This window comes from Oncorhynchus mykiss, chromosome 5 (assembly GCF_013265735.2).
Source record: "Oncorhynchus mykiss isolate Arlee chromosome 5, USDA_OmykA_1.1, whole genome shotgun sequence".
In the NCBI taxonomy this organism is placed as follows: Eukaryota; Metazoa; Chordata; class Actinopteri; order Salmoniformes; family Salmonidae; genus Oncorhynchus; species Oncorhynchus mykiss.
This window is the reverse complement of record NC_048569.1, coordinates 45,176,842-45,200,871: the sequence shown is the minus strand read 5'-3', so window position 1 is coordinate 45,200,871 and position 24,030 is coordinate 45,176,842. Positions and strand designations below refer to the sequence as shown.

Here is a 24,030-nt window from a genome sequence, read left to right as displayed (position 1 = left end):
AGCCCACTATATTTAGACATGGTGTATATCACCATATGGCTCTGGTCAAAGCCCACCAAAGACCGCAAGATGGAGACACGGTGTCATTCACACTTGCACTTGATGTTGATCCCAAATCAGTTGAAACAGGACACAGTCACATTATTCGTTTGTTTTTTTTATTTATTTTAGCATGCAATGTTTCAGGTACTGAAATCTCCCTCTGATTTCACAGGTAATACTGATTCATCCAAATAGTATCAGAGGATTCTGCTTGGCCACGCTGTCAGTGAAAGAGCAAACAGGAAACAAAGAGAATCAACAAGTCAGGCAGTTGGCTGGTCACATCTGAACACATACTGTATGTACAGCAGATCAAACTAAACCCTGCCTTGCAATGCCATTAGATAAGCGAAAGAAAACCTTTCACAAAGTGATATTTCAAATGAAATAAATGGAATACATATTATTCATGTACGTGGACATTTTTAGGTTGTCTGAAGAGTTCCCTCTTTCTGAACATTTATTTGTCCCTCTAAAACAATATTTATTGAAATCTGATTACATATTGTTGTAAATGAGCAGTAAGTCCATCTCACGATGGTGCCACCTGTATAAAATAACGATGGATGTGTGTACCATCTTGACTTTCAATTTCAATTGAACAATAGATTTGCAAAGAAAATGTCTAATACAGACATAGATATTCAAACATCAGTTCCATCATAGTTGCACAATTAACAAATAGGCAAATTGTTTCCCGGCTTACATTAAACCATTCTCTGCTAACGTTGTTAACTATTCAGCAAATTTTCAAAATTCTACTGAAGCAAAAAAAATACTACATCCCAGAGAAAAATACTACAACACAACCAATGATGGTAGTAAGTAAGTAATAATAATAATCAATTGATCATAATCAATAATAAAGCATTTCAAAAGCGGTAAACAGTAAAATGCTGCAGGCAGACTACAATACTTGGCGTGGCCACACAGTGGGCATGTGAAGAACACTTACAGCGCTGGGTGTGTTGTATCACAACTACAGAATCATTCCTCCTTCGCCATAACAACAAGAGGGACTAGCATGCATGGCCTGGGGGTGTAGGGTTACACTGGCTGAATAGTGGGTAGTAAGAACATCTGGCAGTGATGGGGTGGGAAGTGTGGTGCGATCAGATCCTTACACCAGTGCTTCATTAGACAGGCACTGGAACACACGGGGGATTCATTCTATCTACATAACTCCTAATAATGTTCTTATTGTACCCAACCCCTTCCCACCAGGGTTATAATACAAATATTGGAATTGAATAAAAAACAAAGAAAATAAACATCATAGCAAAAATGATAAATCACTCCTTGAACACATTTATGTGGTGAAAAGTTACATTAAACAAGATTATTCATGTAAATACTTGCGCTCATCACCCATAATATTCAGTGCTGAAGATGCGATCAGATCAGTAGCTTAGCTATAGAACTCCTCCCTGAGGGCTGCAGAGACTGGGCTCTAGTACTCCCTGCTGGAACAAACCTGAACTACAGGAGGCAGAGCAGCCTGTCATCACAACACCATACTGACCGTCAGCTTGACCAGTTCTAGACCTTAAGAGACGCCGCTACCACGTCTCCTTTAGGGCCAGACCTCCTGTGTGTGCCTACCAAAGGGCCCCGTTGAGACGATTAGGAACTCAAGTGATTGATTGTACATAATAATGGCACTAAGAAGACGTCTTGAGTCAAAGTCTTAACACGGGAAAAGGGAACAAACAAGAGATATATATTAGGCGAGGAGGCTTACAAAGGTATTGACCGTCGACAGTCCTTGTGAGAGAGGGAATATGCTGTATGTCTGTAGGGCAGTCCTTAAGGGTCAGGAAGCACTGGTCAAGTTGTGTCTCACTCACTAGGCCTGTCTGCCTCCTTTCAGACCGTAAAAAAATAAACCCTATTATAAATAGGAGAGTTTTCCTAAGTGCTGTAACACTTAGCGTCACCCGAATCTCTTCACCCCTACAGGCAGGAGAAGACAGCAAACAGAACGTTCAGTGCACAGAACTGCAGTAAAATAACACTGACCCTTTTAGGCCAATGCATGACCAATTATAGCGATCACAAAACAAGGACGGGGCTGTATCGGTTTGCCCGACGGCCAGCAGGAAAAACCCTGATCGAAACACGAGCATAGAGACAGACTGATGAATTGGTTTCATTTCTTTCAACAACAAAAAACGACAACCAAAAACAAAACAAAACAGAGATCCTGATACAAAATATTTCGACAAACAACTTCACGGAAGTTAGCAATGCTTCAAAGAAAACAACAACGAAACACATTTTGTAAAAAGTTAGAACAGAGACTAAACAAAAGCAGCATGAAGGAACACTAGATTCACCTGGTGATTTGCTGATCCTCTGTTATAGTAAACTCAGGTTATGAGTTTGATGCACAGAACTAAAAAAGAGCTGATATGTCATGAGATTCCAGGGCACAGATAAATGTCAGTATGATGTATTATTTCATATACAGTACAGTAGATAAGTACGATTCAATCACTGGATGCAGCTGCTCAGACTATAGCCATACATGATGGTGGCATCTGTCGATCATATTTTGGATTGCTGATGCATGTTGGACTTCTTGGCGTTTCCCACGAATTCACCCGCTGGCTAGGCCTAAATATAAGGGGATATTTTACAAACGGCTAGGAAAAAAAGAAAGGCCACAATTGTGCGCACACGTGACTGCGGTGACACCGGTGAGATATCTGACTGATCGTCATCATCTTGAATCTCGCCTATGAAATGCTCGAGACCAACAAATGACACCGTACACAGGGTGTCCTGTTCCTTTCTTTTTTGTAAGTTCCTTTTTTTTTTTTTTTTACATCTTTCATGACCTATAAACCCTGTTCAATTAGCACTCTCCTTTTGAAAGTAAAGACTTGGAATTTTCGACATGCAAATATCGTTCCTATGACGACAGATACATAGTATTGTATTGTTATTGTTATCACCCGATATCAACAGATACCGATAGCCTTCACACCCGATAGTGCCGAGCACCTTCGTCACTGTGTAATATTGGATGCCATATGAAGCATTTTAAACACCATCATCACCATCCCTGAAGGCAGTGGAGAGCGAGCAGGTCATACAAGCATATGATCAAAACCAAGGACAAAAGAAAAAAAAAAACAATTGATTGAAAACCTTGCCGGGTGAGAAAAGAGGAAATACGATGAAGCCTACTGGTGTTTGTGTCTCAACCAGAAGTCTCTCTTTGTCAAGTTCGAAAACGACACTCGCTGTCGTCTAAAGGAGCATACTGTACAGCATGTACCCTTTTTACTAGTGATATTAGGGGGGGGGGGGGGGGGGGGGGGACGACCTGATCGGTGTCTGGTGATACAGGCCTATACGACCCTAAGATGTTACTGTGACAGCAGCTCTAGGAGCTTTGTAGCGGTGGGGTGTCTCTGCCCTCTCAACTGCCGTTGAGCAGCATCTCAGGGCCTGTGTTGGGGCGAGGGCCCATGTCCCCAAGCCTTGGAGGGCCGGTTCTCATCATCAGCTTCCCCACACTGAGGCCTCCCGAGCCCAGACCTGCAGGGGAGAGAGACTTCCTGGAACACAGAGGTACAGAAGGGGCTCCGATCAGTGAACAAGGAATAGAAGAGATCTATTTTATATTCCTTGACAGTAACAGAGAAGCTGCAGTACAGGGAGCACATGTTTATTCTAGGTCAGGTTTTCTCACCCAAGTGTACGTGATGTGTGTATGACCACGTTATGACCATGCATGCCAAAAATAAATGAAGTTTATTGAATTGTATTGATTTTCCTAGACGAGGTAAGGACCACATCAATATTCATCCTTTGCTACTGGTGTGTTTTAGTGTTTACTAGCCTCGTGTTGCCAGACACTGGTTGAGGCGAGGATAGTAGTTGACCCAGCTCACCTGAAGGCCATCTTCTTCAGCAGGTGAGCCTCCATCTTGTCAGCGGACAGCTTGTCCGTCTGGCTCCTCTGGGGTTCACTGCTGGGAGTGGTGAGGAGGTGGGGGTCCCTTAGCTCAAGGGACTCCTAGGACATCCGGATAAGAAGTCAGTCAGTGATGTAGTAGAAAAACAGTCACACAGAAATGACATCACTCAAGCCCATGCTGTACCATTGCACCACATTATAGTTCCCACACAGATCCTCCTTTAGGAGGACATAGACAAATTATGAATCAACCAATCAATCAACCAACCAACCAATCAATAAATCAATCAATTAATGAGACACATTAAGAGGATATTGGCTGTGTTTACACAGGCAGCCCAATTCTGTCTGTTCTTTGTCTCTTGACCAATGCGATCAGCTCTGAAAAAGATCTGACGTGAAAATATATGATATGATTGGTCAAAAGACCAACTAGTGGGAAAAAAATATCAGAATTGCCTGTGTAAACGCAGCCATAACGACTTCCCTGCACCTCAGAGTGTTGACTGTTGTCCTGCAGGTCAATGTCCTCCATGTCTAGTGCAGACAGCTCCAGCTCAATGTCTCTGTCCGGTTCGCTCTCTGTCGTGTCCTTACAGTAGTCAGTCAGCAGCAGGCCTCCTGCACCAGCCTTCTCTCCACTGCCGAAGGACCGCTCACGGGCAGAAAGCTCACACATTCCCAGCTGGTCACTGTGGACACACAGGAAATCATTTACAATATCTTCACTGTATGTGCTGCTTCAGATATTCAAAGTGACGGTGAAACAGTGCCTTCATACTGTAATGATATTTCATGTGCATTCTGAGTGAAATGATGCAAATAGCTGATGTACTGACAGTAAAAGAGAGAGACTTGTGGAGTACAGAGGACTAGATTCCCCACTCCAATCACAAATACAGAGACGGTAAGTCAGAGTCAGAACGTGAACAGGCAGCAAACAAGCAGAGGGCTTAGAGAACCGCTCTATTTATAGTCTAAGGAGAGAGAAAAGGAACCGACTGCAGCACAATGAGAGGAGGAGATGAGAGGAGAGGAGAGGAGAGGAGAGGAGAGGAGAGGAGAGGAGAGGAGAGGAGAGGAAATCAGAGGAGAGGAGAGGAGAGGAGAGGGTTGAAAACAACACCTCCCACACAGTCACGGCGAGCAAGCGAACGCTCCACTGCAAACATACAGGAGGACATCGAAGTAAAACGAACCCCCCCCCCCAAAAAAAAATACAGAAATGAAAGAAAACAGGACAATGCCTTTGTTTAGGGGAAAGAGAGAAACGGGGGTGATGAGATATGGTATGTAGTATAGTACAGTAAAGTATAGTATGGTACAGAGTCTATACTGTAGTACAGTAAAGTATAGTATGGTACAGAGTCTATACTGTAGTACAGTAAAGTATAGTATGGTACAGAGTCTATACTGTAGTACAGTAAAGTATAGTACGGTACAGAGTCTATACTGTACCTCTCTAGGAAACTAGAGTGGCTGGACGAGTCAGACCCACAGGAGCTCCACCTGTAGTCACCGTGACCGGTGTGTGGGCCATAATCTGGAATATAAACAAAGCATAGATTTAGAATAGTAACAGTGAACAACCGATAGCAATGCATTTCCCCACCCTTCACACTATGCTGAAGTGAACACAGGGGAGCGCTGACTGCAGTGAACCCGGGCTCCACTGAGCCTGCAGAGAGCCGGGGTGCATTCAGGGCCTGGAGATGAGAGACAACTTTCATTTATATTCACACTGTAATCCCTCCACACGTTAAGACGTTTCTGCTCGGTGCCAGCACAGCAGCCGGCCCGAGAGCGAGCTCTGCACCTCTCTGAGGTTGAAGAGATTTGTTTCGAAACAGAATGTTCCACATTCATTACCTGAAATGACAAATGAATAATCATTCAAAATGACTGACGGTTTTAACACGGAGTAGCTTTCTTAATCCATAACGGCTGCTGTCATTTCAGTGCGGCTGTCGGTTCCACCCGGTACACACCACCAGAGGGACTACGAGTCAAATTGTATAGCAGAATTGACAAGAAGTCAAAATGAGGGGCAACATTTGACTTCTACATGTCAGAAACCCCCCCACTGTAACCGAAAGGTTTGAACCCAGGTTTCCTGTGAATACAGCGTGTTAACCCGCTAAGCTAAAGCCTCGCCACCACTATCCCCTCCTCACCTCTGAAGTCGACAGGGGTGGTGCTGTTGCTTCCCTGGCAGGCTGTGGCCTGGACGGGGTCCGTGGTGTGGTACCCTGTACGGGAGGCGCGGGAGATAGCCCCCCATTTCGAGATGATGGGTCCCTCTCCAAATGGGATGATGGGATCCTCGTCTTTCAGACGACGGTACGGCTCAAATGTGTGGAGCCACCGTTTCCTTTCACCATTATCTACTTCCTGGAAGATACAGCGTTTTACATAGGGAAGTCATTGGAGGTTGCACTCGTGACATTACATAAGAACCTGCAGATTCATTATTTCTCTCAACTTTGAGGTTGAGATTTCTATTTGATTACTTGTCCAAGCCATACTTCAATGTAGAGACAATGAGTCATCATGATGTACAGTACCCACTCAAATGTGTTTGCCGTGTTATGTTCCTTAGGGCATATTAATATGAGTCGGAGTTGATATATAGCATTGTTTCTAAGAGGGTGTGTGGTTGATATATGAGTTGATATATAGCATTGTTTCTAAGAGGGTGTGTGGTTGATATATGAGTTGATATATAGCATTGTTTCTAAGAGGGTGTGTGGTTGATATATGAGTTGATATACAGTTGTGTTTCTAAGAGGGTGTGTGGTTGATATATGAGTTGATATATAGCATCGTTTCTAAGAGGGTGTGTGGTTGATATATGAGTTGATATATAGCATTGTTTCTAAGAGGGTGTGTGGTTGATATATGAGTTGATATACAGTTGTGTTTCTAAGAGGGTGTGTGGTTGATATATGAGTTGATATACAGTTGTGTTTCTAAGAGGGTGTGTGGTTGATATATGAGTTGATATACAGTTGTGTTTCTAAGAGGGTGTGTGGTTGATATATGAGTTGATATATAGCATTGTTTGTAAGAGGGTGTGTGGTTGATATATGAGTTGATATACAGTTGTGTTTCTAAGAGGGTGTGTGGTTGATATATGAGTTGACATATAGTTGTGTTTCCCAAGAGGGTGTGTGGTTGATATATGAGTTGATATATGTTTGTCTTTTACAAGCGTGTGTGTGTGACTCACTGAGTGTTCGGAGCAGGAGTGAGCTGAGGCGTTGTGATGCTCTGGTTCAAAGGGGCTGATGCAGGTACTGATGGTTCCACAGGACCAGGGAGAGTAGTGGGCCAGACGCTCCTCACCACGGTACTTACAGTTCATACACTGATCACCTCCACTGTCATGCTGATAGAGGGAGAGGTGGGGAGGGAGGGGGGGAGCGAGCGAGAGAGAGAGAGATAGAGAGAGAGAGAATAAGGAGGGATGGAGATGAGGAGAGAAAGTCACAAGATGAAGTGAAAGGTTGATACTGTATTTGATTAATATCCTTGCTTTTGTCTCCCTCAGAGGACTCCCACAAACATAATGTGACTATCTATGCTTCAGCTACCAGTTGCCCAGCAACAGTCACACTCTAAAATAGCTTTGTATTCAACACATATTTTGGGCCAGAATCAAACCCACACAAACAACACATACAGGACTGTATATGTGAGCATTTCTAGACTTTAATTTCATGGGGCATAGGAGTGGATAAAACTGATTACAGTAGGCCATTTACACTTGTTCTATGCACAAACTGCCATGCTATGCCTCTACCTCTCTCTCTCTCTCTCTCTCTCTCTCTCGTGCTCATAATGCACGCACTCTGCGTGCGTGCATGCAGGCCTACGTACCTCTGCACCAAAGTCTACGGTGAAGACGGGGGAGGACTGGGAGGGCCTGTTCATGTTGCCGTGGTGATGGTGTGTCCATTGCTCCTGTTTCCGCTTGAACAGATCCTCATATCCAAGAGGAACACGCCCATAAGAGTCCTGGAGAGAGAGAGAAAGAGAGAGAGAAAGAGAAAGAGAGAGAGAGAGAGAGAGAGAGAGAGAGAGAGAGAGAGAGAGAGAGAGAGAAAAAGAGAGAGAAAAAGAGAAGAAAAAGAGAGAAAAAGAGAGAGGTGGAGGTAAAGAGAGAGGGTTAGGATTGGGTGAGAGTTCCCCCGTGTACAACAAGCATCTACAACAACATTAATCATAGCCTTCAAAAGTCGATCGAACAGGAGGAAGAGGGGAGGAGGAGGGCAACGAGGAGGGGAAGCGGAGGAGGCGGAAGAGAAGATGTGGGTGAGAATGAGTTTGCTGAGCTGAGTGGGAGGAGAGGCAGGAGGACAGGGGAAGGACTTGACAAAGTCAGTCGTGTTAAGGAGCGCGCATGCGGAGGCGGCTATACTGCACCCGTACCCTGTGCAGCGCTGCTCTGTGCTCCCCCGCCGAGCAGTAGGGACTGTCCAGGGAGGCGTATCTCTCTCGGAGGGGGGGCTGGTACACAGAGGAGTGCAGCACCTCTGGAGGCAGGGAGTTACTCCTGGCGTCCTCGCGGTGGTACAGCTGGGGTCTCCACATACGCCGACTGTCATACAGGGGAGCGTAGCCACCATGGGCCGGGGCCAGGGGCCCGTACTGGGAGGCCGGCAGGGGGCCGTAGGGAGAAGGACCCACACGCTCCCGTGGTGGGGGAAAGGATGGGTGCTGCTCGGAGTACGGAGGGGCCATGGAAGGCGGCAGAGAGGACTCGAGGACGTGGCTGGAACGCAGGAAGCGGGCCATGCAGGGTTTGTGGTGGTGCATTGTAGAGGTGTAGTAGTTACCTAGAGGAGCAGGGAGGGGGAGAGGACATCAGTGAGTCTAGAAAAGGCTGTTTTAAACAGCATTTCAATGATGAAAGAGTATACAAAAAGGCCCAGGAACAAATAAAGGATTGAATCACTTCTATGTTGCGTTCCTTAAAAAGCAATAATAAAACGTTTGATAGAGTGATCAGAGTGAACAGAATGGCAATGCAAATGAGCAGTTTAGCTAAATCCGGCACTATTACCAAGCAGTAACAGAGTTACCTCTGCTCTGGCCTCTGTTAATGAAATTATATAAACACTGTCTCTGAAATGTGGGGCTCTACTCACTGGCTGGCTGGTAGGGTTGTGTGTCGTAGGGAGGTCGGGGGTCCTGGTAGTACAGTTCCGAGGACTGAGGCTGGTGGGAAGGAGGCTGGTGAGGGGGTCCTCTCATTAGGAAGTGCCCTTGTTTGGGATGACCAGAGCCACACTCTACCCTAGACCCCAGACCATGGGGAGAAGGAGCTGAGGGGTGGTTGACAGGCGTCTTTGGAGGAGAAACAGTCTTTCTGATAGAGAGAGAGAGAGAGAGAGAGAGAGAGAGAGAGAGAGAGAGAGAGAGGATGTCAAGACTAGAAATACAACAGGTCTTGCTAAATCCAGATGACACATTAAAGCCAGCTGACAGATTCCATTTTCAGCTAGAACGTTTAATTCTCATTCAGTGATGAGTCATCGTCATGAATAACAATACACAGTAGGTGAAAGTAGGTGAAACCAGAGTCAGTAGGTGAAACCACAGTCAGTAGGTGAAACCACAGTCAGTAGATGAAGCCACAGTCAGTAGATGAAGCCACAGTCAGTAGATGAAGCCACAGTCAGTAGATGAAACCACAGTCAGTAGATGAAGCCACAGTCAGTAAGTGAAACCAGTCAGTAGATGAAGCCACAGTCAGTAGATGAAACCACAGTCAGTAAGTGAAAGTATTAAAGTGTCTTACTGTTCCAAGGAGCCAGATGAGGAGCGGCTGGAGCCTGTGAGTCCGTTGGATCCGTTAACAACAGACCTCTCCCTCTTCATCTCCTCCATCATGTTGCCTCCCCTGGGGATGAGCTGGGGGTGTGTGGACCCCTCTGTTAGGGACCCCGATCCCACCTTGTCTGAGCCCTTCAGTCCCCCAGCGCAGGCCTCCTCTCCTGAGTCGCCCCCCTCACTACCCATACTCCCCTGGGCTAGGGGGAAGGGCCGGCCCACGCCACTGATCTTCTTGTTTCTCATTCTGTATCTTGGAGTTGGGGGGTGAGCGAAAAAGAGAGAGAGTGAGAGCAAGAGAGAGAGGGAGAGAGAAAGTGGGAGAGAGAAAGAGAGAGTGAGAGAGAAAGAGGGAGAGAGAAAGAGGCAGAGAGAAAGAGAGAGAGGGAGAGAGAGAGAGAGAGAGAGAGAGAGAGAGGGAGTGAGTGAGAGAGAGAGAGAGAGGGGGAGAGAGAGAAAAAAAAGAGTGTCGTTCGTTTAAACGCTTGTTCACAGGGAAAGCCTTGACAGGAACAGAGAGGTCTATGTCTCATCGTATGCAAATGAGCGTGGCGGTGTTCTCCCGCTCACTTCTCTAGCTCGTCCTGTGTGTGTGCGAAGGTGCAGTTGGATCCTCGGGGACAGCCACCCTGCTGCCGGAGGTCTCGACACATACTGGTCTTGTACTTGCTGTTGGGCTGCGGCTGCACGGGGAAGGGACAGACACAAAAAACAGACAGCACGTCACTCACAGTAAACCAGAGAGTTAGTCAAATGCACCGTGGTATTGTTCAACGGGTGTATTTTGTTGCCGTATTCCACAGGTGTTATTAGATGAAAGGGAGGAGCGCACGCGCTTGTCAGCTCCCGTACCTGTGGTGTCTCGTGGCTCTTCTTACTGAAGTTCTGTGTGAACTCCACCAGGCCGTCGACCATCACCTTCACCGCCAGCACCACGCCCTCCAGCTCGTCCCACGACGGAGACGCCGCGTCTACACACAACACCCAGGTCAGACATCGACCCCCTCGCCTAGTTGTTTACCGAAACAATACTGGGTGGCCATAGTGTCTGCGGCATCTAAAGAAACCCACTAAACACACGGGCAGCAGGCGTACAGCACACACCTGTCGCACAGCCCCGTGTCCAGGCACATCAACAAAAGTCCAGGGAGTCACAGCACGGCGCATCAATCATGTATTACCATATTACCTCTTGTGGTCCAGTACTGTCATTTGTGACGGTCTAAACCTGGAGTCAGCTGCCTGGGGGAACCTGTTGGGTTCCCTAGGGGCCCTGACCTCAGAGTTGTGGCTTGATCGCACTGTATCTACCTGGGTTGTGGTCGATGTTGGCCAGTAGTTCCAGGTGTGGTCTGAGGCTGTTCAGGTTGGCAGGGTCTCCTGTTCTCTGTAGAACTATCGTCAGCTCCTGGACACTCTTTGCAAAGGACTCTGGGGACTGGAGCTGGGGGAGTGACCGCCAACCCGAAAGAGAGAGAGACAAAGGGATGCACAGGGATGTATACAGCACACGCACGGCCATTTAGAGTAGCTTGCAGTGAGAAAGCAAGTGCAGTATGTCATAGCAATGCGGCATACGGCGGTGAAATGTTGGGATGACAGAGACGGTTGCCTTGTCAACCGCTGACTGAATGAGGTATTAGTTAGTACGCGAGTCAGGAGGCTGTCCAGTGCCTCTCATCAACTATTGATCTGGAATCTCGTAAGTGGCGAACGGAGGGCTGTGTAGCGGTGATTGACCGATTAGTACGATGAGCGAAGTGGCACAGTGATGGGGACGCAGGGAGCATACCTTGTCAATGATAGACTGCATGTGTGACTTGTGGATGAGGTCTCCGTAGAGCAGGGAGGACCACTGCTCAGGTGAGATACGGAGCCCCGCCTCCATGGCGATGTGCACGATCTGGGCGTCGTGCTCGCGGCGCAGGGCCTCGTAGGTACGGAACTCCTCCTTTAGCTGCATCAGCGACGAGTCCTCGTCACGCTTGGTCACCTGGGAGGGGGAGGGACGGGGAGGGGGCGGGGTGGGGATGGAGGAGAGGAGGGGAGAGAAGTGGAGAGGGGGAGGTCATACAGTTAAGAGACTGTGATATTGCTCAGAGAAAAACATCGAGCCAGCCTAGATGTCATTGCGCCCCTCTCATTTGACTGGCAGACATTTGCGTGGTGTCCTCAGACTTGAAACTCAAAACTCAGATCAGGTGTGAGAAACAGAGTTCCCCCCACTCAGAATCTGCCCTATGAGTAATCATCATAAGACACCAGAAATCAAAAAGTGTGTGAGGATGTTAATAAATGTGTGTATCTCTATCTTAGGACTTTTGCCGCTAAAACAGACCTGTGTCTGTCTATTTGACTGTCTGTGTCTGTCTGACTGTCTGTTTCTGCATATCTGTGTCTGTCTGTCTGTCTGTCTGTCTGACTGTCTAGGTCTGTCTGTGTCTGTCTGACTGTCTGTGTCTGTCTGCCTGCCTGCCTGCCTGTCTGCGTCTGTCTGTCTGTCTGTATGACTGTCTGAGTCTGTCTGACTGTCTGTCTGTCCTTGTCTGTCTGACTGTCTGTGTCTGTCTGTCTGTCTGTCTGTCTGACTATGTGTCTGCCTGTTCGTCTGCCTGTCTGTGTTTGTCTGACTGTCTGTCTGTTTGCCTGACTGCCTGTCTGCCTGTCTGTGTCTGCCTGTGTCTTTCTGATTGTCTGTGTCTGTCTGTCTGTGTCTGTCTGACTTTCTGTCTCTGTCTGTCTGACTGAATCTGTCTGTGCCTGTCTGACTGTCTGTGTCTGTATGACTGTCTGTGAGTCTGTCTGTCTGTGTCTGTATGACTGTCTGTGTCTGCCTGTCTGTCTGCCTGTCTGTGTCTGTCTGTATGACTTTCTGTCTGTGTAACTGTCTGTGTCTTTCTGTATGACTATCTGTGTCTGTCTGTATGACTGTCTGTGTCTGCCTGTATGACTGTCTGTGTCTGTCTGTATGACTGTCTGTGTCTGTCTGTATGACTGTCTGTGTCTGCCTGTATGACTGTCTGTGTGACTGTCTGTGTGAATGTCTGTGTGAATGTCTGTGTGAATGTCTGTGTGACTGTCTGTGTCGTTCTGTATGACTGTCTGTGACTGTCTGTATGACTGTCTGTGTCTGTCTGTATGACTGTCTGTGTCTGTCTGTATGACTGTCTGTGTCTGTCTGTCTGTCGCACACACGCACTTACGCTCGCGTGCGCGCGCACACACACACACACACACACACACACACACACACACACACACACACACACACACACACACACACACACACACTTCCTTGTCACCAGCAGACTATTTCGTTCCATCACTTGGAGTTTTCAGACATCTATTGAGTATGTAGAGGACCATTTTGAGTTGTATGTGTTTCCATTCAGCTAATTTGCCACAATTGGCTATAGACATCTAAACCAAAGATCAGATTTTTAAATCTCCCGGAGAGATTCAGCAACACCATCTGTGCACATGGTAAGTGACATTTAGAAGCTTTTTCCACTGCTGGGCATCATAAGTGCCAGGGGCAGAAGATGGCAGACAGAGTCGCTCTTCTGTAAGAGTGGTTCAAATGTGATTGGTGGTACAGCATAGTGTGTATTGATATCTACAGCAGTGTAGATATGTGTAAGTGTAAGTAAGATAAGGTGATAATTTTAGAGCTATTCTATTGCCCCTATATTGTGTGTGCGTGGGTGTGTATCTGTGTGTGTGTGTGTGTGTGTGTGTGTGTGTGTGTGTGTGTGTGTGTGTGTGTGTGTGTGTCTATGTGTGTGTCTATGTGTGTGTCTATGTGTGTGTGTGTGTGTGTGTGTGCGCATGCGTGCGCGTGAGAGCAAACATTGCCCACAATGTACAACATAATATACAATACAACACAAAATATGTCTTACCTTAAAGCAGGAGGCTCTGTAGAGCAGCTGGACCACGTGTCCGACGGAGGTCTTGGAGGCCTGAGGGAACCTAGCCTCCAGTTTCTGGACCACAAACAGCACCAGTACCTTCCTGGACAAAGCTGAGCCGTCCTCTAGGGCCAGCAACACCAGCTTTAGAGCGTCCTCCTGCATCGCTGGAGGACGGTACAGACAGCTTTCATTATACACACAAACACACACGACGTAGTACTGTAGTGGTCGAAACGCAAGAGATCTGCTAGTACACACTAGTACATAACGCCTGATACATCGCGATAATGTCACTACAGTAAAACGGGATGGGGAGATTAGGATCCTGAAGGGCACTGGGTGGGAGTTCTACTGGTGTCCTATTAGCAATTCCATTGGTGTCTTCAGACTTGAAACTCAAAAACTCAGATCAGGTGTAAGAAACAGAGCCCCCCCCCCCACACACACTCAGAATCTGCCCTATGAGTAATCTTCATAAGACGCCAGTCTCTATGAGGTTCAACAGCCCGTAGCAAACCGTACGGCTATCACTTATTCACAAAACACATCAGTTCATCATGTGATTGACAGGTGTATTATCCTATCATCATCAGTTGGTATGATTGACAGGTGTGTTATCCAGTCACCACCCACCAGGCCCCAGGAACTGGCATCCCCGTGCCCTGACGGCGGCCCACAGGTTGGCAGAGAGCTGCTGTGGGTTCTGGTGCTGCAGGATGAGCTCTGTGACGGTACGTTCCCCTAGCGACCGGCCCGCCCGCACCGCACGTACCCGCCCCTCCTCTTCCACCAGCTGGCAGTTGACCAGTGTCACCAGCTTCCTCTGCATGGGTCGACTGAGCGCGCTCGGACTGAGTGTCACCACACCTGCATGGTGGAGAGAGGGGAGGTGAAAGGTCAGAAGACAGGTCCTGCACACACTGAAATACCAGCCTGGTCCTTGATCTGTTTGTGTTGCCTTGCCAATCAATCAATCAGCCGATGTCACAAAGTGCTATACAGAAACCCAAACAGATCTGGGACCAGGCTAATTAAATACTACCACAGAGACAGCTCACTGCCACACTCAGTTATTGTTTACCAGAGCGACAGGTTAATTATAGTCTAAAACGAGTCTGTATGGGGACGGAGAAACGGTTTCGTTGCTATATTTCTGTAGCAAATGTCTCATAGCAGGCCAGAGTGATGAAAACAGTGTCTTAAAACACTTTATTACAGACGACCTCAGTCACCTCTCTATTTCTGTGATCATCACAAAAACAGTTGACAGAGCCGCTAAGCAGTTTAACTGCACCTCTCAGCTCGCAAGCAGAGAGCTTTCCAGGTGAATTACACCCAATAAACAGACCACTTCGGCACGACAATTGACTTTTAAAAGCACTCAAGGGTTCCTGCCCGTCTCACACATCGCTTTATGGGTCCTAGGAGAGGGATTTCCCATCCTCCGTCCTGCAATAATTGCGACAGATAATCTAGTCTACAATACGCTGTATATCTGTGAATGAGACGTAATCAAGTCTATGCTGAATATGAATTGACCTGCAGGGGAGCCAAGGGACAAAGTGGTGGAAGATAAAGTGATATTATTAGTTAAACTTAAAAAATAAAAATATTTTTTTTTACATTTTGCCAATTAACTTTTTTCTTGTCTAATCTAATCTTGTCATCTAATTCAATGATTCCTATGAAACGACTGTAACTGAATCTACTTTCGACATGGCTCATTACATTTCCTTTTGACATAATGTGCGGCATCTGGCTTTGTGCTGGTGTGGGGGGCCCAGGTTCCGCATCGCCTTACAGAGTGGATAGGTTTCCGGGTTGAAGCCTGAGAGTCGCTGCTTTTGACATGCTCTGACGCAAACGTTCCCACCACATTAAACTCAGACCCTGAGAATAACAGGAAATGCTGTGTTCCTCCACACACACACACACACACACACACACACGCACCCAGGCACACACGCACGCACACACACACACACACACACACACACACACACATACACACGCACACACATGCACACACACACACACACACGCACACACACACACACAACACAGCTCTATGCTCTGGTACCTTTTCCTCCACTGATGGGTTTGAGATAGAGAGCCAGCTCCTCCACACACACCCGGCACACCTCATAGTGCTCTAACTCCACAGCACTGCTCAGAGTCACAGGCTGGGACTCCAGGACCTGGGAACATACCACAAACACAACAACAAGTCATCATCATTATCACCATTGTCATCAACCTTGTCATTGTTATCATCATGATCATTGTCATCATTGTTGTTATCGTCACTATCATCATTATCGTCATCATTGTCGTCATCATCATCATCATCAGAAGAAGAACAGCAGCAACAACAACACGTGCTGCACCCACCTGAGCTCCCACCAGCTGTAGCAGGGCACAGTTGACAGGCAGGAGGTCAATGTCAGTGCTGATGGCTGTCTGGTCGAAGGGGCAGGCCTTGCGGTGCAGCTTGTGCAGACAGGTCTTACACACGGTGTGCGAGCAGCCCAGACTGATGGGCTTGTGGCCATTGCTGTCAAACTCATTGTAGCAGATGGGACAGGAGAGGAACTCTGTCCATTGGGCTGCCTGCACTGGCATCCTGCTGCCTGTCCTTCCTGCTGTCACCTCTGGAGGGTGGTGTCTCACTCAGGGGGATCGCATGCCACCACGCCCCGACAGCTCAATGACAACTGGTAGAGAAGAAGAAAGAAAGTAGGTCAGAGTGCAGGTCAGCAGCAGACCGGTCATCGCCAGAGAGACCATGCGCTCCTTGTATTCTCCATAGGGCAAGATTTTTAGTCCTGCACTAGGCTTTTAATCTGTGTCTTGGGAACTGGCCTGTCATGTTTTCATTTTTTGTTGTTGTTGTCTTTTATTGCCTTCCAAAAACCACAGGTGCAAACTGCTCGGGTGAAATGCGCGATAAACCTGGCACCCAGTGGCTTAAGACGCCTTAGCCGTTTCACAATCAGAATCTTGTAAGAGAAAGGAGAGTGGTGGGCAGCAATCTCTCCACACTTTCTTTCTCCCCCCTCTATTTCCCTCCCTTCTATCCCCCCTGCCTGTGAACAAACACCCCTCTCCTCCACTACCATTAGTAAGGGAGGTGGTTTACTGAACCACGCTCGCACGATAAGTTACCTTGTCCCGAGACCTGAAGACTGCGTTAACTCCCTGGTCTAATGCATAGGTTTTTAGCTCAGTGGGCTAACACAGTCTTGAGGAAAACAGGAGACCCAAGATTTGAACCCCAGTTGGTAAAACACCCTTAACCCAACCCTTTTCTTTTTGTTGGCCCAGCCCCACCCTCTCTCTGATACCATCCTTGCCAGTCCATCATGCCTCCTCCTAGGTTCGTGTGGAGAGGCCTTTTTTGGCTGGCTACTGACCCTGGATGTGACCTGCCCCGGCATTGTCCTATCAGTCTGATTTATACACCGACTGAGTACAAGGTCAGATTTACACACCCTCTCTCTCTCTCTCTCTCTCTGCACGCCGTCACAGAGCACAGGATTATAAATACTTTTGAGTGAAATTCAAGACAGCAACAGGATGGTCACAGAGGGCGACACAGAGATAGAGAGAACATGCTCACACTGCCAGTTGGTTCAGCATAATCACTACAGGTGATGATTTGCATTTGTATTCGGATCCCCATTAGCCGTTGAAGAAGCAGCAGCTATTCTTCCTGGGGTCCACACAGCGAACAACAAATAACACCACGAACAAAGAACAACATGACCGCAAGAAGAAGGAAGAGAAAAGAAAGAAAAAGAAAGAAATGAATCATTCTGATTCTGAGTGTGTGTGTGTGTCTCTTCACAGTCCACTTTGTTCCTTGAGGTGTTGTTTTATCTTTTTTTTTGGGGGGGGGGGTCAACTGATTTTATTGCTTGCCTGAGTTACCTGAGGTGGAAGAGAATTCCCATGAATAAAGTCAGTGCTCTTTACCGTACTGGGCATCACCAAGCCTCTGTTCTCGACTTGGGGACAGTACAGAGACCCCTGATTGTGTGTCTTGTAGGGTTTGTATGGATCGTTGTTGTTGTTGTTTAGATGTAAGTACTTTCAGCACGTCAATGCTTCTTTCAAAGACCAGCAATGATGCAGTCAATCTCTCCTGGTGATCTGGCCAATAAGCAAGTCTGCAAGCCTTTAGATCAGGGGTCTGCAAATCTTACCCTGGCTTTCTGTTCTACCTGATCATTCATTCCACCCACCTGATTTCCCAGGTCTAAATCAGTCCCAGATTAGAGGGAAATAATTCAACTGTACCATATCCAAGCAGCAACAGCACAGGGAGCCACGACTTAGCTTCCCTGCATGCAACAGCTGCATAGACAGACAGACAGACGGACAGACAGACAGGCAGCTGCTAGTTGGAACCAACTGCACCACCATACCCACCCCTCACCCCATTCATGGCATGAAGAAGTTGCATCAGGCTGGCTTAGAGCTGGCTCTACCAGGGGTAACCTGTATAGTCTTCTTGCTGTCTTGCAAAAAGACTACACAGGTTATGCAACAGAAGAACGCACTGCTGTTCACAATCAATCATTGTGCAGATACAGAGGGAGTCGCCATGCATATTGACCCTGAAGGACAGGTTCTGCGAGGAAACTTTTCAATACAAAAATGAAACGTTGCATAAATGACACGCTTGCCTACAATTCTATCTGGGCTAGTAAAATATCAAGCTCTTCAAGCATCTAAATGGGATAAACACTTGGGACAGTTTTGCATTGATATACTCTGCAGAACAAAACGCAAGTAACTTATTCAAGTAAATAAAACCACTTGGTTTAAGTGTGCAAGTTATGATTGCGCATTCAACTACTTTCCCCGCAAAATTACGCACCATCCAAGCGTCCAAGGGAGCGATGTGTCCACATTGCCTCTGCCGCGTGGACAGCTCCGTGCTGATCTTGCTTGTCATGTTTCCTCGAAGGCGCTGATCCTGAATATTAACGCCACGAGCTTCACGCAGCAGTTGAGCTCGGCCACTGGCTCACGGACCAAAGTGAAAATGCATGTGACAACAAAACGTGTAAAGGCTACAGGGGGAAGTTTTTCGCGCTTAAGTTAGATGCGGTGAAGTCACTGGGCGGGAAACCATAAATATAATTTGAACCACAGTGAGTGAGTCAGTGTCACGTTGAAACCACCTGTTCCTGACTGTAAACTACAGAGGACATCCTGTTTTTCGTGGTGCCCCGATCATGTTAACCGTCTCCTTGTGATATACAGTCTCATATAATCGGTAATCCCCCCCCCCCCCTACACATTTGGCCCCTCACATTTGGCTCTCCTCACACATATGCCCCAGTCAGTCCTCGCATGCCGCCTGTAGAGTTCTATGTTGGCTCTTGAAATGTACCCAACATGCCTCAAGAGAACAGCATGTCTTCTATAATCTAAAAGACTGCCTGTTATTCTAAACGGACATCATGCTGATGGACAGGCCCTTATGTTAGCCAGCCGGTTGGTCCCCACCCCTACTCCTCTACCGCCCTCCAAGAACCTGAACCCTTGGAATGCTAGGAGCAGCGAAGACTGAAGGTTGATCCTGACGGACTGGTGCTTAACGTTACCGCATCATGACCCCAGAGTTAGAACAACGTGTTCTAGACCTTCTCAACCTTTTTCTGGTTACTGTACCACCAACTGAATTCTGCTCTGCCCGGAGTACCCCTGAAGTAACCCCTCATGCATTTGACCAATAAGCCTATGTTCTGAGTCTTCTGGAGTACCCCCAGTGGACAGGCCAGGTAACCCCTGTGGACAGGTCAGGTACCCAAAGGTGTCCAGGTACACCTGGTTTGGAACAACTGTTCTAGACAGTGGTGGAAAAAGTACCCAACTGTCATACTTGAGTAAAAGTAAAGAGATGCCTTAATAGAAAATGACTCAAGTAAAAATAAGTCACCTAGTAAAATGCTACTTGAGTAAGTCTAAAAGTATTTGGTTAAAAAAATTATAAATCATTTCAAATTTCAAATAATTTACAAACAAAGCATATGTGTTTAGTGAGTCCGCCAGATCAGAGGCAGTAGGGATGACCAGGGATGTTTGGTTGATAAGTGCGTGAATTTGACTATTTTCCTGTCCTGCTAAGAATTCAAAATGTAACAAGTACTTTTGTGTGTGTGTTCAAGTAAGAGAGAGATAGAGAGTGTGTGTGTGTGTGTGTGTGTGTGTGTGTGTGTGTGTGTGTGTGTGTGTGAGTGTGTGTGTGTGTGTGTGTGTGTGTGTGTGTGTGTGTGTGTGTGTGTGTGTGTGTGTGTGTGTGTGTGTGTGTGCATTCGTGTGTGTGTGTGTGTGTGTGTGTGTGTGTGTGTGTGTGTGTGTGCGCTCGCGTGTGTTTTGAAGGGGGCTATTCTCTTGTAAAGAGGACAGCTGGGCCTTGTCCTGCACAAGTCAACCCTGCTGTTCCAGACATGGCCTTAGGACACCAGTCTCCCCATCACTCTACCAACAAGGCCCTCGGAGTACAGTACAATACAGTACATTACAACCGGTGACAGGGCTGAGATTTCACACACAAACATCTCTGTGGCGGGGCAAATGAAATACAGAATACGGAACATGGAATACGGAACACTGAGAGTGTGCTTCAATAAAATGAGTCACAGTCCTTTAACGTCTGTTTGAGCCATGAAACAAGACAGCCACAAGCCTAATCCCTATTCACTCACTACCCCCTTAATGAGTTCAACACTATATTCCCCTGGGTGACATAGCTTGGTCCTTGCTCTGAACCCGTCAACAACACAACAACAAGCACGTCTATGATCTATCCTGTTGCCTTGTCACTTTATCCCAACCTGCCTATATGTACACATCTACCTCAATTACTCGTACCGCTGCACATTGACTTAGTACTGGTGCTCCCTGTATATAGCCAGGATATTTTTACTCTTCGCTGTTATTTGTTATTCACTGTGTATTTACTCCTCATGTCACTATTTCCATTTCTTTTTCATTTTCTAATCTTTAACTCTGCGTTGTTGAAAAAGGACCCGCATGTCAGCATTTCACTGTTAGTCTACAACCTGTTGTTTACAAAGCAAGTGACAAATAGCGTTGGATGTTATTTGACTTTGTTTCCTCCTTCCTGTGTTGAAGAATAACAACACTGTTTATTTCCTCTGGCTGTTTATCAGTTTGGATTTCTATTCAAGTCATTGTTTCACAACTTCATTGGGAGAGGGACTTTCAAACATATTCCATATCCCAGGGTTAATATAAGAGCATTATATTCCATTCAATTAACCATTTGAAATGACCATCTTAAAAATAAACACAACCAGCAGTGCAACTTTACAATTGTCGGGCCTAGTGATATTAGGCCTGGGGAACATTATAGGACATCAGGATGTATTTACCTTGATTTCGAAATGCCTTTTGTGTATTCATTCTGGCATAGATAGGCTAGGCTACGTTGGCTGTAGGTGGCACTGGCACATGTCACTCCTGAGAGATCTAACTGTACACGGAAGCAGGTGCCACAGTCATTCTTGGAGTGTGCATTTTGTTTTGCAACTTCACTGAACAGCCTCTTTGTGTAACACTGTCTAACATTACCTGTTACACTGATGCCTCTGTGCAAAGGAGCCTAATGTAATGATAGGCTAGGCCTAATGGCAATTTTGACGATTTTGACAATGCTAATTTTGAAGACAATTGTTCTTAGTAGGTTTCCATTCCTGACTGTATATAGGCCTATATGCAAAAAAATATATACTTTTGAAATAGATATATCATGATGAAATCGTGCATGGCTCCTAAATGTAGTAATGATACCCCATAATAAATGATCTGCCTGCAGATATTAAGTAGGAATGTGAACAGTTGCCAACTACTATAACTGTGTATGGACTCGACCATCATCGGGTGCCACAAACGGTTTGGCAGCATGCAACACCTCTAAAAATCATAATTGGGACAACGAGCTGAAAGTCGCGCCTCTCTCTGTCACTCACCTTAGGCACTGTAACGGAGTACTATAATAATCATATTTTTATCCTCCAAGAGAGCAAACGGAAAAGATCTTCATCAGTTGCAATGGAACCGCAGCAATCAAACCAATAATATAGACCCCGTATTTAAAATATCCTTTCAGCACATCAATTTACTGCTATTTGCTCCAATTTCTGTATTCATTCCCAGCCAATGCGACATGTTCGCTCAAAGGTACGCTCCCTCGGTTTGACAACTGGGTAGAACGATCGTGTAGCCTACTGTATCACTCCGCTTCCAGTTTTTGAACTGCGTGCCTTGGGCAGGCGCGTCTTGATCAACAGGAGAGTGTTTTGTGGTAAAACGAGCAGTACAAAATAATATATAATCCAATTTCACCTCGAAACCTTGTTTATAATGGTTGTGCGTATGTGGTACTATTTTCATGTTATGGGCAAGGATAAAGACGTAAAGGGGCAAAGCCGGAACAAGCCGCTTTTCGAGGCGTGGGCTGCATCGTTTTTAAAGAGACAGAGGATGCGATAAGATCGCTAGACGCAACGCTCCAAGCATGTTTTGGCCCTATAATGGCAACCCCCTATCGAATTGACTGTCTCCACTTGCTTAATTAAGTTTTAATCTCATTTGTCTAATAGTATAATCTAATGCAAGATAAGCCACTTAACTTGAAGAGAAAGAAAAACTGCAGTGTATCCAGAATGTTCTAGCATTCTGTAATACATCTGCTATTAAGCTACTGTGTAATAACATAATAGAATAATGAATCCACCTGTAACAACCCTAATGAGCATCTTGAGTGATTTACTGGGATCTCGGCTTTGGCACCGATTGTAGTAGTGCTGTAGAAATGGCAGAAACGTGGTTCAGAGGATGGAGAACCAAAGGCCTGATGCTCCCCTCTCCCCTCTCCCCTCTCTCCTCTCCCCTCTCCCCTCTCCCCTCTCTCCTCTCTCCTCTCCCCTCTCCCCTCTCTCCTCCGTTCCTCATTCATAATGAAAGAGTCTTAAACAGCACTTTACACATACACACACACACGCACACACGCGCACACACACGCACACACACGCACACACGCTACTCCCTTTTTACAGTCACTCTGTGTCCCTCACTGAGGGGACCCTGAGGATTAGAGAAGTGTTGGGTTGCACTGAGCTGAGTGTGTTGGACATTTCTGGAGCAAAGGGATAAAACAGAAAGAGAAGAGAGTGACCGAGAGAGAGAAAGAAGGGAGGGGAGAGGGAGAGAAAGAGCAAGAAACCCTCTCAGACATGCTGGAGAATCCACTCATATAGTATTGATGCTCAGTGAGGCACACAGATGCAGTCGGATCATATACTGTAACTGAGGCATACAATGACTTTCTCCCTCCCTCTCTATATCTTACTCATGCAGAACACATAGCCTACATACCAGCACACAAAGACACCAACATATTATAGAGCGGCCACTTACACATATATAAATATTGATTCATACATTCCATTCCTACGCTCACAAACATTAATCCGGGATTATGTGTCTTGGAGGTTCCCTTTATCTACATGTAAGCACTTCATTCCAAGTGAAATGTCAGAAAGAGGAAATTCCCATCATCCAAATACTACAGGTGCCACCTTGTGGCCATCTATAAAAGTCAAAACCACTACGGACCACAAAAGAACTGCTGATTTAAACAGACACACATTTAATCAATGAGACATTACGCAATATTCATATAGGCAGGTAACGGCATATTGGTAAACTGCCCTAACGCGTACAAAGTCTGATTTGTCAACCAGCATAAGAATATATCATTATGTGGTTCGCAAGTCAAGTGGTAAAATGAAAACCACATCCAAAACAGAGTAGGCAACAACATCTCTACCACACTGACCCTCAACACGCCCCCCCCCCCCCCCCCCCCCCCCCCCTTTGTGTGGTGCCATGACAACAACCTCTCCCTCAGCGTCAGTTCGACAAAGGAGGTGAACGTGGGCTGCAAGAGAAAGAGGGGAGTGCACGCCCCCATCCACATCATTGGGGCTGTGGTTGAGCGGGTCGAGAGCTTCAAGTTCCTTGGCATCCACATCCCTAAGGACTTAACATGGTCTACATACACCCGCACGGTCGTGAAGAGGGCACGACAGCATCTCTCCCCCGTCGGAGGTTGAAAAGATTTGGCATGGGCCCTCGTATCCTCAAACAGTTATACAGCTTCACCATCAAGAGCATCTTGACTGGCTGCATCACCGCTTGGTATGGCAAATGCACCACCCTCGACCGAAAAGCGCTACGGACAGCCTAGTACATCACTGGGCCATCCAGGAC

At 46.6% G+C, this 24,030-nt stretch overlaps 1 protein-coding gene across 3 annotated transcripts; it reads right to left on the bottom strand.

Moving 5' to 3' along the window:
* Nucleotides 1–144: 144 nt before the first annotated feature.
* On the bottom strand, nt 145–22,142 carry rc3h2 (ring finger and CCCH-type domains 2). 3 transcript variants are annotated; one of them, XM_036977655.1, is made up of 19 exons: nt 21,726–22,142; nt 16,111–16,433; nt 15,800–15,917; nt 14,353–14,586; nt 13,708–13,883; nt 11,598–11,798; nt 11,117–11,249; nt 10,658–10,776; nt 10,376–10,488; nt 9,774–10,058; nt 9,121–9,341; nt 8,402–8,808; nt 7,850–7,987; nt 7,200–7,358; nt 6,145–6,361; nt 5,429–5,513; nt 4,464–4,662; nt 3,945–4,069; nt 145–3,608 (listed from the first exon to the last, which is right to left on the bottom strand). In XM_036977655.1, exons 2-19 carry the CDS (start codon nt 16,339–16,341, stop codon nt 3,470–3,472), a joined length of 3,300 nt encoding a protein of 1,099 aa, XP_036833550.1. In that variant the 5' UTR covers nt 16,342–16,433; nt 21,726–22,142; the 3' UTR covers nt 145–3,469. The 3 variants fall into 3 exon arrangements, with proteins under 3 accessions (XP_036833550.1, XP_036833552.1, XP_036833551.1); XM_036977657.1 differs by having other exon boundaries at nt 9,774–10,052; XM_036977656.1 differs by lacking the exon at nt 21,726–22,142 and adding an exon at nt 18,602–18,912.
* Nucleotides 22,143–24,030: the final 1,888 nt, after the last annotated feature.

What these genes read in the sequence shown, in the direction of transcription:
- rc3h2 (XM_036977655.1), bottom strand. Translation starts at nt 16,341, where the DNA reads ATGCCAGTGCAGGCAGCCCAATGGACAGAGTTCCTCTCCTGTCCCATC. An exon ending in ACCCATCAGTGGAGGAAAAG is followed by an intron (nt 14,587 to 15,799) that starts GTACCAGAGCAT and finishes TCCACCATGCAG; the next exon opens with GTGTGGTGACACTCAGTCCG. An exon ending in CAACATCGACCACAACCCAG is followed by an intron (nt 10,777 to 11,116) that starts GTAGATACAGTG and finishes TGTTGTGTGTAG; the next exon opens with ACGCGGCGTCTCCGTCGTGG.